Consider the following 16,418-nt stretch of genomic DNA (forward strand, 5'->3'; position numbering starts at 1 on the left):
CGAAACGCGCGAGAGGGCGGAGAATTCGATGGTCGGGATGTGGGTGACCGCCGGGGCCAAGAGCGCGTCGGCATGGGGTCCGTTATTCAGGGGACCCATACAAACTACGTTCGGGATCTTCCCGCGAGGGCATATGCGAGCCTCACCTGAATTTAGATGCCCATCTTCGGCCCGAACTGCACCTCGGAAGTGCGGGCGCGGAGTGCGGTGCGGGGCTGCCCCATGAGCGAATCCGGCATGCGCCAGCCCAAAGCGCGGCTTCGACAGCCTTCGGTCATGGTTTGATCGAATGGGAAGCGCTCGATGCGGTGGGCGAGGTCGATGACGACCCGCGGACTGCGAAAACCCGGCTCGTCGTGCAAAACGACCTATAAATCGACCGATCTCTGCATGTGCGATGGCTGAAACAATCGGGTCTCGATGGTAGCGCCAAGGGTTATGCATGCCTCGGGCGTCCTAGCCGCGCCAACCCCCATCGCCGCCCCCTCCATGGCGAAAAGTGGGCTAGAAATGGTCACCCCATAAGCTAGCGGAACCAAATACATACAGCGAGCCGGCTCGGGGTTGCTTGGCAGAGCGGCGCTTGAGCATGGCTTGATTCTGATGCCCGCGACGCACCGCGATCTCATGGCATGCTCGAAGCGATGCACGGCGATGTGCTGCGCGCTGCTCGTCGCCTGCACATCATCGCTCGCATTAACACCGGCGATGCTCGCCCTCGCGCCGGCGCAGACGAAAAACACGCTGCGCTTCGAGCAGATGTGCCAGCGCTTCGCGTCGCATCCCGCGTCGACGCTCGCGCGCGTCGACGGCGAGCGGAAGCGGCTGCTCTGCCGCGCGGCGTCGTCGGCGCTGGCGGACGACCGCGTCGTCGGCGCCGTCGCGATCCTCTACGAGGATCTCGCGCCCGTGCGCATCGCCGGCGACCTCATCTTCAAGAAGCTCGAGTCCGCCGTCGACAAGGCCGCGGCCCGGGCGCCGCCGCCGGCGGGCCACGACGGCGGCGCGATCCCGGCGCCGGACGGCCCGGCGCTCGAGGCGGCCATCGTCGCCGCGCTCGCCGGCTGGCCGGACGACGTCGCCGCGGCGACGGCGCGGCGGCTCGCGGGCGACGCGGCGCGGACGCACGCGGCCCTGGCCGGGGGGCGGCGCGCCTTCGACGCCGTGGATATCGCCGGCCGCGGCGCGCTCGACGCGGACGCGCTGGAACGGCTGGGGACCGCGGTGCGGTCCTTCGGGCAATGCGCGGACCTGTGCCGAATTCAAATCTTCAACTCGACTTCAATGTGAGCGTACGCGAATGTTTCGACGCAACTTCTTCGACTGTGCTTCGAGAACACGATGAGAGCAATCGATTCGTCCAAAAATCAGCCGAATCGACTTCGATTTGACCGAGCTAGAGAATTCTCAAGTTTGGTCAGGACCACCCAAACCAGCGGTTGAATTCGGCACAGGCGCGGACTGCACGTGCGAGAAGCGCGGCTCCTGCGCGTCCGTGACGTCGCTCATGGAGGAGGTCGAGGCCGAGGACGGTTTGGTCTTCTCCGACTTCATGCTCGGGTATCTAGAAAAATTCCCGGACTCGCGGCTCCTGGGCGACCGCAACGACGCGCTCGTCGACGAGCTCCTGGGCGCGTCCGCGGACGCGGCCGCGGCGCCGCGGCCCGCGCCGGCGTCCGACGCCGGGCGCAAGTTCGAGGCCATGGTCGACGAGGTCCGCGCCTGGGCCGCCGCCGAGGGCACGCTCGAGCGCGCGGACGAGGTGAACCCGCGCCTGGCCATCGTCCTCGAGGGCTGCTTCGCGGGCGTGGAGAACGACGAGGTCACGGCGGCGTTCCGCGTCGTCTTCGAGGACTACGTCGCCTTCCGGCTCGCGGGAAGACTCATCTTCAAACTCATGAAGAAGCTCGTCGGCGCGGCGCCCGAGGAGGCGCCGGCGGCCGTCGCCGACGCGGCGCCGGCGGCCGCGGCGGCGGCCGCCGAGGAGGCGGCGGACGCGGTCGCCGAGGACGCGCCGGCGGTCGCCGCCGCGGACGCGGCCGTCGCCTCCGTGCCGCCGCCGCCGGACGCGACCGTCGCCTCCGCGCCGCCGCCGCCGGACGCGGCCGCCGCCTTCGCGCCGCCGCCGCCGGACGCGTTGCTCGCCGAGACGCGGAAGACGGGCGTCGGGAGGCCGCTCTTCGACAAGGCGACGGCCGACGCGGCCGACGCGGCGCTGGACGAGGCCGTTCCCGACGACGCGCTGGACGAGGCATTTCCCGCGGCCCCCACGAGCGCGTTCGAACAGGATGTGGACGAGGAAGACTACGTCGTCGACGAGCATCGCGAGGACGACGCGCCGTCGTTCCCGCTGCGCCTGTCCCTCCCGCGGCGGCCGCGGTTCCCGCGGCGGCTCTGGCGGTCCGTCAAGAGCCGCATCCGTCGCGTCCTCGCGCGCCTCCGCCGCCAGTCGTGATCCCTGTGTCCCTAACTCTCGCATCGCCGCCGGCGGCTCCGGAGGTCCCCCCGAACGGACGACCCGCGATTTACCCCCGACCCTCCTAGAACGACGCCTCGATGCGCTTCTTGATGGTCGGCAGCAGCTTCATGTGCTTGTCGAGCGCGCCGTTGACGCAGGACTCGAAGGCGCCCTGCATCTTCGCCTGGTCCTTGTAGCCGTAGTCCTTGACCTCGTCCTGGCACGCCATCGCCGCGCGCTGCAGCCGTTGCTGGAACTCGCCGAGCTCCTGCTGCATGACGGCGGACGCGCGCTGCTCCGGCGCGCCGGCGCGCTGGACGCACTGCTGGTAGGCCGCGGCCGTGCCGAGGTCGCAGCACTTGGCCATGGCGAGGAAGGCGCTCTTGCGCATGGGCATGAGGTGCGACTTGTCGATGCCCGTGACGAGGTCATCGACGCTGCGCTGCAGCGCCTGCTGCTTCTGTTCCGCCATGGTGCCGGGAAGGCGGCGCGGCGGCGCAGCGGCGGCGGCGCAGCGACGGCGGAGCTGGCGGCAGCGGCGCGCGACGGCGGAGCGGCGGCGCTCGACGAATCGCTGGCCCGCCGCGGCGACGGGAAGCTGAAGTGATGTTGAGGCACACCTTGCACTTCACCTTGCCGCGCCCGTGGTGCGCGGCGGTCTAAATGCCGTCCGAGACGTCGCCCTAGCGCGACGCGTTCCTTGCCACAAGCTTGCCGGTAGTCGATGGCCAAGTTAGGCACAACAAAAACTCCGGAACGCGGATGGTCGGCTTCTCCGGTCGAAGCGGGGGGCCGGGCGGCGCGCGTCGCGGCTAGACGGCGCCGGAGCCGCGCTCCACGTAGGCCGCGCCCCAGCCTGAGGACTCGGCCTTCCCTCGTGTCTCCCCGCCCCGCGCCGTGGCGCAGACCACGCCGATGCCCGTGAAGACTAGGGACGGGTGATGCTCAGGTGTGATGCCCAGGTGTGTTGGTGTGATGCCCAGTGTGACCCTCGGTCCGCGTGTTTTCGGGTGTGATGCTCGGTGTTTTGGCCTGGGCCGAGCGGAGAAGATTAAAGTGCAACTCCGGAGTCAAACAAACGCGCAGGCTTGTTTCTGGCCACACGATCGGACGTTGCTATTACTGCCCCGATTTCCGATGCTATGGCCCGGCCCAGAGGCTGCGCCGGACGGCGTGCCGGCTTCCGGTCGCGCTCGTCGCGGCCCTGGCGTGGCGTCCGCGGCGCGCGGTGCGCGCTGGGCAGCCCTCGTCGGGCCGTGGGCGGCGGCGGCGGCGCGGGTCGGGCTGCCACGCGGTAGGCGTCTGGTCGAGGACTGGCGCCACTGCGGCGACGCGCGGTTGTTCCGACACGTTCTCCGGCGTCTATGCCGGCGGGGTTCTCGCGCGCGGGGGCGCGGGGCGGCCCAATGGCGATGACTTCTTTTTTTGAGAGTTTTAACGAATGCTCGCACCTGCTCTACGCGGTCGTCGCGCCGAGGTCCGATTTGAAGAACGATCGCCGCAGCTGCGACGCCTCGCGCGCCGCGTGCGGGGTGGCGTCCCCTGGCGGAAGGACTACCAGGTCGTCGCCACCGTCATCGTGACCGCCGCGCCGCGCGCCTCCCTGCCGCGGCAGTTGGAATTCCACTGGGACGTCGCCTACCGATGATGTAGTAGCCATGTAGTACAGACTACCTCGGGCGAGTGTGATGCCCAGTTCTGGTGTGATGCCCAGGTGTGAGTGTGATGCTCGGTGGTGTGATGCCCAGGTGTGTGATGCCCACGCTTCACTAGTGAAGACCGCGGTGGCGCCCACGAACAGCTCGAGCTCGCAGCCCGCGGTGCAGGGCGACCGGGCCCAGCCCTTGTCGTCGTCGTCGAAGGTGTCGTCGTCCACGTCCATCTGCTTGTACCAGTAGCCGCCGCCGATCAAGCCAAAAATCCCGAAGATCACCGCCGCGAGGCCGACGGCGATCTCGACGGGCTTCAGAGTCTTTCCGAGCGCGCCGAGCGCCGCGTAGACGAGGCCGCCGGGGAAGAGGACCAAGGCGAGCAACGTCGTCGACGCCCGGTTGACTTCGAACCTGCGCGGAGGCGCGCGTGGGGGGAGCGTCGGCGCGCGACGACCCGGGCGCCGCGCTCCTTGATCTCGTCGTCGTAGGGCTTCCCGTTCTCGCCATTCGATATCTCCGGCCACACGTCGTCGTCGTCGCCTTTCGTGATCGTGTAGTCGTCGTCCTTCTTCTCGGATCCGAAGAAGACGCCGCTTCGTTCTTGGTGCATGTTCGCCTTATACAGGCCGCCGGTCCAGTCCAACGACATCGAATTGCCGGCAAATTCGATCGAATAGTCGAGCTGCGCCCAATTCGGGATGCCGCTGCTGATCGCGGCGAGCAGGCCCAGGAAGCACAGCCAGAGGCCGGTGACGACGACGGGGATCCTCATTGCCATGGGCGGCGCGGAGTGGATGGCAGCCCTGTGCTTCTGGACGTTTCTGGGCGCGGGCCGGGGCTGCCCACATTGATCGGGTACGAGGTTTACACAGTATACTAGAGTGCCGTTGTTGAAGTCGGGACGATGGAGGCCTTCTTCGGGACGATGGTGAAGATGCCCGAGCTCTCGGCCATGAGCATCGAGCGTGATCAATAGGACGGCGACCCATGGCGTGGAACAAAAGGAGGCGCTGCCTGCTCTACCTCCCGCTCCTCCGCTGCGCCGTCGCCCCGAAGCCGGCGAGCCGCAACCAGTTCGCGGACAACGACAATCCCCACGCCATTCCCGGCACGGGCACGCTCGCGGTGACGACGGTCGCCGCCCTCCCCGACCGCGCCTGGATGACGGGCCACCCGGAGGTCGGCCAGAAAATCTTCGGGCCCTTCGAGAGCGGCTTCGACGCCGACCACGAGTACACGCTCCGCAAGTTCGGCTGCTCGCCGGCGAGCGACGGGCACATGCCCGGCGGGATCGACACGACTGTCGCGCAGGGCATGATCGAATTTCAGTGCGGCGTCGAGCTGCCGCGCTACGCGGCGGACGGGAGCTACCTGAGCATGCTCGACCGCTGCGGCGGTCACTACACCATCTACCACTTCCACGAGGAGCTGGACTGCCTCTACGACCCGGACGCCGCGGGCCACTCGCCGCAGGTCGCCGAGGTCGCGGCGGACGGCGCCTTCGGGGTCTTCGGCATCTGGGAGGACACGGGCGCCCTCGCGGTGCTGGACGCGTGCGGCGCCCACTTCGGGCCGACGCCGGAGTCGGGCGGGGCGGACGTGTACCACTACCACGTGCAGAAAGATCCGCCCTACGTCGTCGGCTGCTTCGGGCCGAGCGACGGCGGCGGGCTCGTCAGCTACGAGGAGTGCCTGTCCTACTACCCGGACCGCTGCGGAGACGACGTCCTGACGGTGACGTCCATGCTCGACGACGGCACCGGCGCACGCGTCGCGACGACGCTCGCCGTCGACCCCTGGTGCCCGTGCTACGTCGACGGCCGCAACGTCGTCGCCGACGGCGCGGCCTCGTCGACGGCGGCGCCGGTGCCCTGGGCCGACGACTTCGAGGCCGGCGGGCTCTACGTCGGCGCCGCCGCGCCGACGGCGGCCCCAACCCCGTCGGTCGACGACGGCGGCGTCGGCGGCGGCGCGTCGTCCTCCGACGCGTCGAGCTCCTCGTCGTCGTCGAGCGCGTCCTCCTCCTCCGACGCGTCGTCGTCCTCGTCGTCCGACGACGACGAGCTGGCGACGGCCGCGGGCTCGCCCGCCTTCGTCGCCGCGATCGCCGCCGCCGCCGTCCTCGGGGGCGCGTACGGCGGCCTCCGGCTCCTGCGGCGGCGGAAGGTCGGCGCCTGGAGCCCGCGGAGCCCGAACCTCGCCGAGACGCCGACCTTCTCGGCCCTCGAGAAGGGCGACGGTAAGAGCTAGCGAGGTGCATGAACGGGACGCGACGATGAGAGTGAGCGAAATTAAGAAACGGGACGCGGCGGGGGGCGGGGGCGCTGCGACTGCGGCGTCGACGGGACCGCGGGCGTGAAGGCCGCGCCCGTCGCCTCGGGCGCCGGGTCGGCCTTGATGCACTGGACGTCCGTCGTCTTGAAGGCGTCCCACTCGTTGGTCACCGTCAGGGAGAAGAGGCTGCCCTCGAGGGACGACGTCGCCAGCGTCTGGATCACCTCCGTCGTCCGCCAGTGCGGCACGAACGTGAAGTCGCCCGAAAAGACCTTCGCCCGGCCCGCCTCGCCCTGCTCCTCGAGGCGGAACGAGGCCTTGGTCGGGTCGTTCTGCTTGATGGAGTTGACGGTCGAGAAGCGCAGCACCGTGTTGTTCGCCTTGTCCACGCGGCACGTCGCGTCGAAGACGAGCGGGTGCAGGTAGACGCGCTCCGCCGAGTACGCGCGCCAGCCGCCCCAGGAGTTGCGGGCGCAGGCGGAGACGCCGCCCGTCTTCTCGCAGTCGTTGGAGTTCAGCCCGTAGACCGCCGCCTCCCAGACGACCTTGTCGCCGTCGGACCGGTCGATCTCGGACACGTAGAACTCCGCGTTGATGCTGCCCTCCGTGAGGTTCTGCAGCGACCCGGGCCAGAAGGTCGTCAACACGTTCGACGTCGGCAGCCGGTCCAGGTCCCCGTAGAAGGGCATGTTCCCGAAGGGGTAGGTGCTGTACGCGTAGTTCCACGTCTCGCGCATCGTCATCGCGGCCTCGTCGACCTCGTAGACGCGGAAGAAGGACGGGCTCGACTCGTCGTACTGGTTGTCGACCATGAAGATCTCGTTCTCCCCAAAGTACTCCGCGTTGTGCTGGCCGTAGAACGGCAGCTCGGAGCTGCCCGGCGTGTAGATCGTGCCGTCCAAGTTCTCGACGGTGAGCGTGCCCGACTCGCCGCCGGCGATCCAGTCGACGCCGCCCGTCGTGATGTTCACGCGGAGCACCGCCGACGTCAGGCGGCTCGACAGGTAGCCGCGCGTGTCGTGCTCGACGAGCTGCAGATGGTTGATGTCCTGCGTGATGTCGAAGAAGCCGATGTCCTCGACGCGCTCGCCCGTCGCCGCGTCCATGGCGTTGATGGAGTTGCCCAGGCCGCCGCCCGCGGGGATCCAGTAGGACTTCTTGTCGAAGGACCACTGGATGTCGTGGCAGTTGTGGCTCGTGCGCTTGCCGCCGGGGAGCATCTCGAAGTCGAGGTCCTTGTCCTGCCAGCGCAACGTATAGGAGCCGCCGTACTCCGTCTGCTGGATGTTCCCGCCCAGCAGCATCGTGTCCGGGTCCTTGAACTTGAGCGCGCAGAACGTCGTGTTCATGTCGCCGCCCGCCAGCCCCGGGTAGGACTGGGCGTCGAAGGTCGGCAGCATGAGCTCGATGTCGCCGGAGGCGTAGTCCATCACGATCAGAAAGGAGCTAAAGTATTTCGACGCGTTGGAGCCCTGGTTGTTCGCGACGTTGAACGCGACGTAGCCGCCCGACGCGCCCGTGCCTCCGTCCTCGATGCCCTCCAGGTCCACGTAGACCGTCATGCGGCTCGGCAGGAACTTCATCTTCTCGCGGTCGTCGAGGTCGTCCCAGACGACGCCGATGTTGTCGAGCCACGTCCGCACGGAGTCGACCTCGAGCATCTCCTCCATCGTGATCGTCCGCGTCGTCCCGTTGCCCTTCCAGGCCGTGCCCACGGCGAGGCGCTCCGGCGCCCTCCCGCCGGCCGGCGCGCCGGAGAGCAGGTTCTCGCCGTCGCTGCCGATCACGGCCCCGAAGACCATGATCGCCGCGATGGTCGCCACCATGATGGAGCTCGGCTGCTCGTACCATCGGCGCTTCGTCGACACGACCTCGCGCTGCCGCGGCGCGTCCGTCGCCATGAGCCCGCGGATCGCCGGCTCCCGCGATCGGCCCCCGGGCGACAGCAAGCCCGCCGCCTCCATGACGACCGGGCAGCCCGTCGAGACGAGGCTGGTGCGACGCGAAAATGTCCAATTGGATCGGCGGATTAGTGAATTTCACCGTGCGGAGGGCAAGAGCAGCCCCGAGGCGCAATGGCCGCGCCCACATTGCCCGACCAGCACACGCGCGAGGATCCGCGCAGGGCTGGCAACGAGGCCTTCAAAAGAAAGGACTTTGGCGAGGCCGTGCGACTGTACACGGAAGCGCTCGAACGCGGCGACGACGCCGCGGCGTGCCTGACGAACCGGTCCAACGCCTACCACGCGCTCGGCGACTTCGAGGCGTCGCGCGCCGACGCGCGCGCCGCGCTCGCGCGGAGCCCGCGGCGCGCCAAGGCGCTCTTCCGGCTCGCCGTCGCGGAGCACAAGCTCGGCCGCCCCGTCGCCGCCGTCGCCGCCGTCGCCGCCGCCGCCGCCGCCGCCGCGACGGACGCCGAGTACGCGTTCTTCGCGAAAAAGGCCGTCGAGCTCGGCGCCTGGCGCGTGCCGCCGCCGCGCGACGTCGCCTTCGAGGCGCGCGAGACGCGCGTGCGCGTCGTCGACGCGGCGACGCGCGGGGACTTCCTCGGTTTCGCGGCGCGCGGCGAGCCGTTCGTCGCGAAAAACGCGGCGGCGACCGCGGGCTGGTCCTGGGGCGCGCTGCGCGTCGACGGCGTGTCCGGCGGCGTGCTCGCGACGGCGTCGGGCGTCGTCCCGGACTACGCGCGGCCCGGCGAGGCGCACGCGAGCGCCGTCGACGGCATGGCCGAGTTCTCCCTGTCGCTCGCCGACGTCGCCGCGCGCGTCGCGGGCGAAGGCCGCGAGCCCCTGCTCTGCGCCTACGAGAAGGTCTACGTCTACGGCAAGCGCTGGCCCCTGGAGGCGCCGGCGCTCGCGGGCCTCGCGCGCGCGTCGCGGCCGCCGTTCCTCGAGGACGGCGACGTCCGCGGCGGCGGCGGCGTCGCGTGGATCGGCGCGGCGGGGACGCTGACGCCGCTCCACTACGACCTCGCCGACGGCGTCCTCGCGCAGGTCCTGGGGTCGAAGCGCGTCTGGCTCTTCCCGCCCGAGGCCGCGGACGCGTGCTACCTCCGGTCGCCCCGGCGGCCGGGCGTCGACAACTGGGAAAGGCAGTCGCGGGCGTCGCTCCACGGCGCGGCGGCGGCCGCGGCGTGGCCGGACCTCGGCGACCGGCGCGTCGCGGACCTCGGCCCCGGGGACGCGCTGTTCCTGCCGTCGAACTGGCTCCACGAGGTCCACGCGCGGTCGCCGAGCGTCTCCCTCGGCTGGCGCGTCGCCGCGACGGACGGAGACGTCACGCACGAGCGCAACGCGGGCCAGAAGCTCGAGCGCCTCGCGGCCTCCGTCAAGAGCGGCCGCGTCTCCGTCGAGGAGAGCCTCGCCGAGGCCATGCGGGACCCCCAGATGATGGAGCTCTTCATGCAACAGATGCCGTCCATCGTGCGATAAGGGGTTTTTACGATGGCACTGCGGTATTACTATGACGACGGCGCCTCGGGCCGTCCATCGTGCGATGAGGGTCACAAGTTTTTACGACGGCGCCTCGGGCTTCCAGCGCCAGGGGATCCAGTCGTCGAGGTCGCCCCACATGTCCCGCGCGCCGGGGCTCCCGTCGGCGTTGGGCAGGAACTCGGCGTCCTTGCCGTACATGCGCAGCCGCGACCGGCAGACGCGGATCTCGTCGCCCGCGCGCTCGTCGGAGACGGCGCCTTCAAAGTACGCGGTTTCGACGGCGTCGGCGTCGCGCGCGGCCTCGACGAGTTTGCGCACGCTCTTGATGGGCCCCGCGGCCCAGAGCCGCGCGAACATGGCCTCGACCTCCTGCGGCGGGTAGTTGTCGAAGGCGTTGACCATCTGCCGCTTCACGAGCGCCCGGAGCTCCGGGTCCTCCATGTCGGCCGCCGTGAGCTCCGCGCCTGGAGCGCCCGCGACGTTGTCGAGCGCGCCGCCGCCGAGCGCGCCGCCGAAGGGCGCGGCGGGCGGCTTCTTCGCCGCGCCGAACTTGGGCCACGTCGACGGGTCGCTCGCGGGCCGGTCCGCCCGCGGCACCGCGCGCCGCGCCGCGTCGTCGCCGCTGACCTTGTCGCCGACGTCGTCGCCGGAGAGCTCCGCCGCCAGCGCCTCCGCGCGCCGCCGGCGGTCGTCCATGATCTCCGCCTCCGTGCGCTCGGGCGGCGCCGGCGCGCCGCCGGGGGGCGCGCCGTCCTCGCGCAGCGCCGCGGCCCGCCGCAGCAGGTCCGCGATGGCGTCGTCGTCGCCGCCGGCGCCGCTGCGGAGGACGCGGTGTCTGTTGCTAGTACTCGAACGGATGATGCGGGCAGGCGCGAGCGCGTCGGCCAGCAGGAAGCCGAGAAGCGCGAGCCATGTCATCATGGTCGCGTCGAGAAGGGCATGGTGAACGTCACCTTGCAGAAAGTACCTACTTGAGTGGTAGCAGCCCCGACTCACGAACGACATCGCCCGGGCATCCCGAAGGACGATGACGACGGCCGTCGCCCTGCAGGTGGCGCTGTCGGGCTGCATGGTCCTCGCCGTGGTCGTGGCCGTCGCCGTGGACCGGCTGCACAACCCGCTGGCGCGGACGAAGGCCTACCAGGTGCGGCGCCAGCGCAACTGGCTCGCCATCGGCGTCGCCTACGTCTTCCTCTACATGGCGCGCTACTCCGTCGTCGTGATCAACACGGAGCGCGTGCGCGGCCTCCTGGGCGTGTCCAAGGGCGGCTACGGCATCGTCCTGCTCCTGGGCTTCTGGAGCTACGCGACGTTCCAGCTGGTGAACGGCCACGCGCTCGACGGCTGCGGCGGCAAGGCGGGCCTCCGCGTCGGCACCTTGGGCTGCGGCGCCTGCTGCGCGCTCGCGGGGCTGTCGCTCTTCGGCCTGCGGACGGCGGAGCACGTGCCGCCGGCGACGTCGCTCGTCGCGCTCGGCGTCTTCCACGCGGCGAACATGAGCTGCAACACGCTGGGCAGCCTGAGCGTCGTCAAGATTAACTCGACGTGGTACACGAAGGTCGAGCGGGGCGTCTTCAGCGGGATTTTTGGGGTCATGATCTCCATCGGCTACTTCTTTGCGCTCGTCGTCGGCGGCTGGGTCTACCGCGCCGCGCCGTTCTACGTCGTCTTTCTGACGCCCGCGGGCTTGTTGGCGGGCGCCTTCGTCGCCGTGGGCCTCTTCGTGGAGGACGACCCGCCGGCGGCGCTCGCGGGGGCGTCGGCGGACGGCGTCGAGCTCGTGGCCGCGGCCGCGGGCGGCGACGAGCCGCCGCCGGTGGAGGCGAGCGGCACGTGCCAGTGTCTGGCGACGGGCGGCGCGGCCCGCTTCGACGTGGCCGCGTTCCGCGCGGGCGTCGCGGCCGTGTGCGCCGTGCCCCGCGTGCGCCTCGCGTCGCTCGGGCTCTTCGGCGTCGGCTGGGTCCGCGAGGGGTTCCTGTCCTGGTTCGCGGACTACCTCGCGGCGCGGAGCGGCGTCGCCAAGGGCGGCGAGGCCTACACGGTCGCGGCCTTCGCCATCTCGCTCATGGGCATGGTCGGCTCGCTGCTCGGGGGCTACGTGTCCGACAAATGCTTCCGGTCGAGGCGCGGGCCCGTGGCGCTGGCCTACTGCGCGGCCCAGGTCGCCATCCTCGGCGCCTTCGGGCCCGTGGCGTCCCTGGGCCTCCCCTTCGCCATCGCGGCCGTCGCGGCGCTGAGCGTCGTCCTCTTCGGCGCGCTGACGCTGCTCATGGGCGCGGCCGCGGGCGACTACGTCGCGCCGGAGCTCATGGCGACGGCGTCGGGCGTCATGAACGCGTCGCAGTACGCGGGCTCGGGGGCGGCGGCGCTGCTCGTCGGCGTCGTCGTCGACGCGCTCGGCTGGTCCGCCTTCGCGCCCGTGCTCATGGTCGGCGCGCTCACGTCGACGGCGGCCATGGTCCTCCTCTCGCGCCAGGACGCCCTCAAGGCGCGGCGCGGCGAGGGCGACGTCGTCTAGGGGGGGCGCCCCGTGTCCCGTGTCGCCACGGGACACAAGCGTAAACTTTTTGTGACATTTCTTCACCTTCTATCTTGAAGAAGTCAACAACCCAAGTAGTCGACGTCGCAAAAAACTGCCCCGCTCTCTCGAGGCAGCCATCCGCCTCGTCGGCCGCTGAACATGGTCGCCTACGATGCGCCCGAGTGGAAGAAGCTGCGCTTCGCCATCATGTGTCCGCTCCTGTCGTGCTGGACCATGGTGACGCTGCGCGACGTGGGCCTCTTCCTCGAGTACCCGGCGAACACGCCGAGCTGCGGGTCGCTCCCCGGGAGCGACGCCTTCGCCGGGAGCGAGGACCTCCACTTCTGGCGCGACGGCCAGGTCGTCGTCACCGCCGGCGACCTCGGCCACGTGTTCAAATCGGGCGGCGTCGCGGCGGCCGAGGCGGGGCGACTGTACGTCGCGGACCTCGCGGCGGCCGCGCCGCGCGCGACGGCGCTGGAGATCACGAACTTCCCGGAGGGGCTGCGCTTCCAGCCCCACGGCCTCTTCATCTCGAAGCAGCGCATCTACGTGACGTCCCACCCCGGCGGCGGCGCGGGCTCGCGCGTCGAGATCTTCGAGGGCGTCGAGAGGCGCGGGATGCTGGCGGGCGCGCGGTGGGTCCGGTCCGTGACGCACCCGCTCCTCGCCTGCCACGGCTGCCCCAACGACGTCGTCGAGGGCGTGGACGAGAACGAGATCTACGTGACGCGGTGGCTGCCCGAGTTCGCGCCGATCCCCGCGACGGGCCGCCTGAACCCGGCGACGTGGGAGGAGACGTTCGCGGGCTACGCCCTCTTCTTTGCGAACATGTTCAAGCTGCCGACGACGCGGGTCTACCGCTGCACCTTCGGCGACGGCGCGACGGCGTGCGCCGCCGTCGGCAAGCGGCACGTCGGCGCGAACGGCATGGCCGCGTCCGAGGATCGCCAGACCATTTACGTCGCGGACCCGCTGGCCTTCGGGGTGTATGTCTACGCGCGGCGCGCCGACGGCACGCTGCGCCACGCGGACACCATCGGCGTGCCCCACGCCGTGGACAACCCCATGGTGCTGCCGAACGGGGATTTAGCCATGGGCACGCTGCCCATCCTCAAGGCCGTGGCGGCCAAGGAGAAGACGGCCGACTTCGTGGCCGTGCCGGGCACGTTGTTGGTCGCGAGCCGGGGCAAGCCGCCGGCCAACGACACGCTCAAGCGCGCCTACGGCGTCCGCGACACGGGCGACCCGCGCTGGACCTTCACGGACGTCGTCGTCACCGACGGCACCCAGGGCCTCTCCCAGGTCTCCTCCGGCGCCCTCTACGGCGCCACGGCCCTCCTCGGCAGCCCCTACACCCGCGGGGCGCTCCTCTGCGACGCCGCGGCCCACTAGTATGGGCGTTATTATTGGCGGGCAACATGTATTCAACTCAAAGGATGCAGCTATGATGAAGCTTGGTGCCAGCGCATCCGAGTCTGGGAGCACCCATTGGCCTCGATTCACTGCTGGTCCACAGTCTGGGCGCAGTCATTGGCCTCGATTCACTGCTGGTATGATGCGTAATCTCTTCCTCCTGCCCGCGGCCGTGGCGTTCAAGCGCGGCGCGCGCGTGCTGCCGCGCGTGCGCGGCGGCGCGCTGTCCTCGACCGCGACGGCGCAGCACTTCATCGACGACGTGAACGCGCAGTACGAGGCGCTCCACACGGACTTCGAGGCCCAGTTCTGGGGCACGAAGATGGCGCTGTCCACGGACCACGAGCCGCTCAGCGGCCCGAAGCGCGCGTACAGCGTCGCCGAGCTCACGAAGACGAAGCAGGCCATGGAGGCGTTCCTCGGCGACGAGGCGAAGCTCGAGACCGCGCGGGCGCTGCTCGCGGCGACGGACGACGCCGAGGAGAAAAAGACCTTGGAACTGATGACGCGGGCCTTCGGGTGCTACATCATGGAGTCGGAGGAGGCGAAGGCGCTGCGCGCGTCGGCGACGGAGACGGAGGGCGCGCTGGAGTCCGCGCGCAACTCCATGACGCTCGGCGCGACCTTCGACGGCGCCTTCGAGGAGCTCTCGTCCGTCGCCCTGCGGAGCCGCATGCGCGTCGACGGCGACGAGACCGCGCGCAAGGCCTGCTACGACGGCCTGCGGTCCATCGGGAGCTTCGTCGTCGAGCACGGCTTCGTCGAGTTGGTGAAAAAAAGGAACGCCATGGCGAAGGCGCTGGGCTACGTCGACTACTACGACTACAAGGTCACGCAGGCCGAGGGCTTCGGCAAGGCCCAGCTCTTCGGCATGCTCGACGAGCTCGAGAGGGCCTCGCGCCCGATCATGGAGGCCGCGCGGGAGACGCTCGCGGCGGACAAGGGCGCGGACGCGCTCGAGCCCTGGAATCGCGGGTTCGCCATGGCCGGCGACATCACGCGGAAACTGGACCCCTACTTCCCCTTCGAGAAGGCCGTCGAGGTCTGGGGCCGGTCCTTCGCGGCCATGAAAATTACGTACAAAGGCGCGAGCATGGACCTGGACCTGCTCGATCGCAAGGGCAAGTACAGCAACGGCTTCTGCCACTGGCCCCAGCCGGCCTGGCGGCGGTCCGACGGGTCCTGGCAGCCGGCCGTGACCCACTTCACGTCCCTGGCGGATCCCTCCGCGGTGGGCTCGGGCATGACGGGGCTCGTCACTTTGATGCACGAGGCGGGCCACGCGGCCCACTTCGCGAACACGGACGTGCGGTCCCCCCTGTTCAGCCAGGAAAGGGCCCCCACGTCCGTGCCCTACGCGGAGCTCCAGTCCATGTTCCTCGACAGCCTGGTCGGCGACGCGGCGTGGCGCGGTACCTACGCGAAGTCGCGCGGCGGCGACGTCGTGCCCTGGGCGCTCCTCGAGGAGGACCTGACGGCGACGCACCCCTACAAGGTGCTGGCGCTGCGGAGCATGCTCTCCGTGCCCTACTTCGAGAAGGCGCTCTATGAGATGGCCGACGAGGACCTCACGGCCGCGAGCGTCGCCGCGCTGGCCGACGCCGTCGAGGAGGACATCGAGGGCGGCCTCGGGCCCCGGCCCCTGCTCTCCGTGCCCCACCTGCTGAGCGACGAGGCGTCGTGCTACTACCACGGCTACGTGTTGGCCGAGATGGCCGTCCACCAGACGCGCGCCTTCGTCGAGAAGCGCGACGGGTTCCTCGTCGACAACCCGAAGATCGGCCCGACGCTGACGGACGCGTTCTGGAGGCCCGGCAACACGGAGCCCTTCCTCGACCTCGTGGAGCAGTGCACGGGCGCGCCGCTGTCCGGCGACGCGTGGGTCGCGGCGCTCGGCGTGCCCCTCGACGAGCTCCTCGCGTCCGAGAAGGCGGCCTACGACGCCGCCGTCGCCGCCGCGTCCGCCGCGTCGACGGACGTGGACCTGGACATGCGCGTGCGCATCGTCGACGGCGACGCGGTCCTCGCGGACACGGCCGGCTCGAGCTTCCTCGAGGCCTGCGCCGCGTTCGAGAGCTACGTCACGGAGAAGTACCCGGCGCCGAAATAAATAGACGCCCACTAGCCACAGCGCTGCATCCGGGGAGGACCTGAGGGCGGGAGGACCGGAGCGGACACCTGAACGGCTCCAGGCCCAGGCATATTTTTTGCTTAGCCGCGGCGCAGGGAAGAACCGAAGGGGGAGAGAACAGCGAAGGGGGGCGTAGGGAAGCGTCACGGGAGGACACGACTAGGGCGGAGGCGTACGCGAGCACGGCGACGAAGAGGGCACGACGACGTAGGGCGGCTACTGCTCATATTTTTTGCCACTGGCACAAGCGAGGCCCTTGAGCCTCAAGTTGAGGGCGGGTCGGCGCTGCCGTGTTTCACGGCGTCTGCCCGCACCAACAATGAGCGACGCCGAATCGGCCGGGCCCGAGGACCACATTGAGTATTTGCGATCTCTCGCTCAGGTGCTTATCGAGCGATCTCAGACTCAGGAAGAGACTCCGGAAGAAAACTGGGAGCGGAAACTCAAGGACGCCGACCTACTGGTCAAGCGGCGATCGTTCGTGACGCCAGGCGCGAATACAACTCTGCCGATTCTCATATGTCAGACCAAG

The 16,418-nt window shown here is 69.9% G+C and overlaps 4 protein-coding genes across 4 annotated transcripts; 2 read left to right on the forward strand and 2 right to left on the reverse strand.

The window, feature by feature from the left end:
- Positions 1-654: 654 nt before the first annotated feature.
- Positions 655-2,483, forward strand: AURANDRAFT_70993 (hypothetical protein; the record flags this gene model as incomplete). The annotated part of the gene is made up of 2 exons (XM_009035988.1): positions 655-1,286; positions 1,372-2,483. 2 exons carry the CDS (start codon positions 655-657, stop codon positions 2,453-2,455), a joined length of 1,716 nt encoding a protein of 571 aa, XP_009034236.1.
- A 57-nt stretch (positions 2,484-2,540) lies between these two features.
- AURANDRAFT_21720 (hypothetical protein) lies at positions 2,541-2,930 on the reverse strand (the record flags this gene model as incomplete). Its single annotated transcript, XM_009036435.1, has 1 exon — positions 2,541-2,930. One exon carries the CDS (start codon positions 2,928-2,930, stop codon positions 2,541-2,543), a length of 390 nt encoding a protein of 129 aa, XP_009034683.1.
- Positions 2,931-4,012: 1,082 nt separating this feature from the next.
- AURANDRAFT_62025 (hypothetical protein) lies at positions 4,013-8,348 on the reverse strand (the record flags this gene model as incomplete). Its single annotated transcript, XM_009036434.1, has 4 exons — positions 4,013-4,096; positions 4,239-4,521; positions 4,635-4,913; positions 6,442-8,348. 4 exons carry the CDS (start codon positions 8,346-8,348, stop codon positions 4,013-4,015), a joined length of 2,553 nt encoding a protein of 850 aa, XP_009034682.1.
- A 5,909-nt stretch (positions 8,349-14,257) lies between these two features.
- AURANDRAFT_21703 (hypothetical protein) lies at positions 14,258-15,865 on the forward strand (the record flags this gene model as incomplete). Its single annotated transcript, XM_009035989.1, has 1 exon — positions 14,258-15,865. One exon carries the CDS (start codon positions 14,258-14,260, stop codon positions 15,863-15,865), a length of 1,608 nt encoding a protein of 535 aa, XP_009034237.1.
- Positions 15,866-16,418: the final 553 nt, after the last annotated feature.

Source organism: Aureococcus anophagefferens, assembly GCF_000186865.1.
Source record: "Aureococcus anophagefferens unplaced genomic scaffold AURANscaffold_4, whole genome shotgun sequence".
NCBI classification, from domain to species: domain Eukaryota; class Pelagophyceae; order Pelagomonadales; family Pelagomonadaceae; genus Aureococcus; species Aureococcus anophagefferens.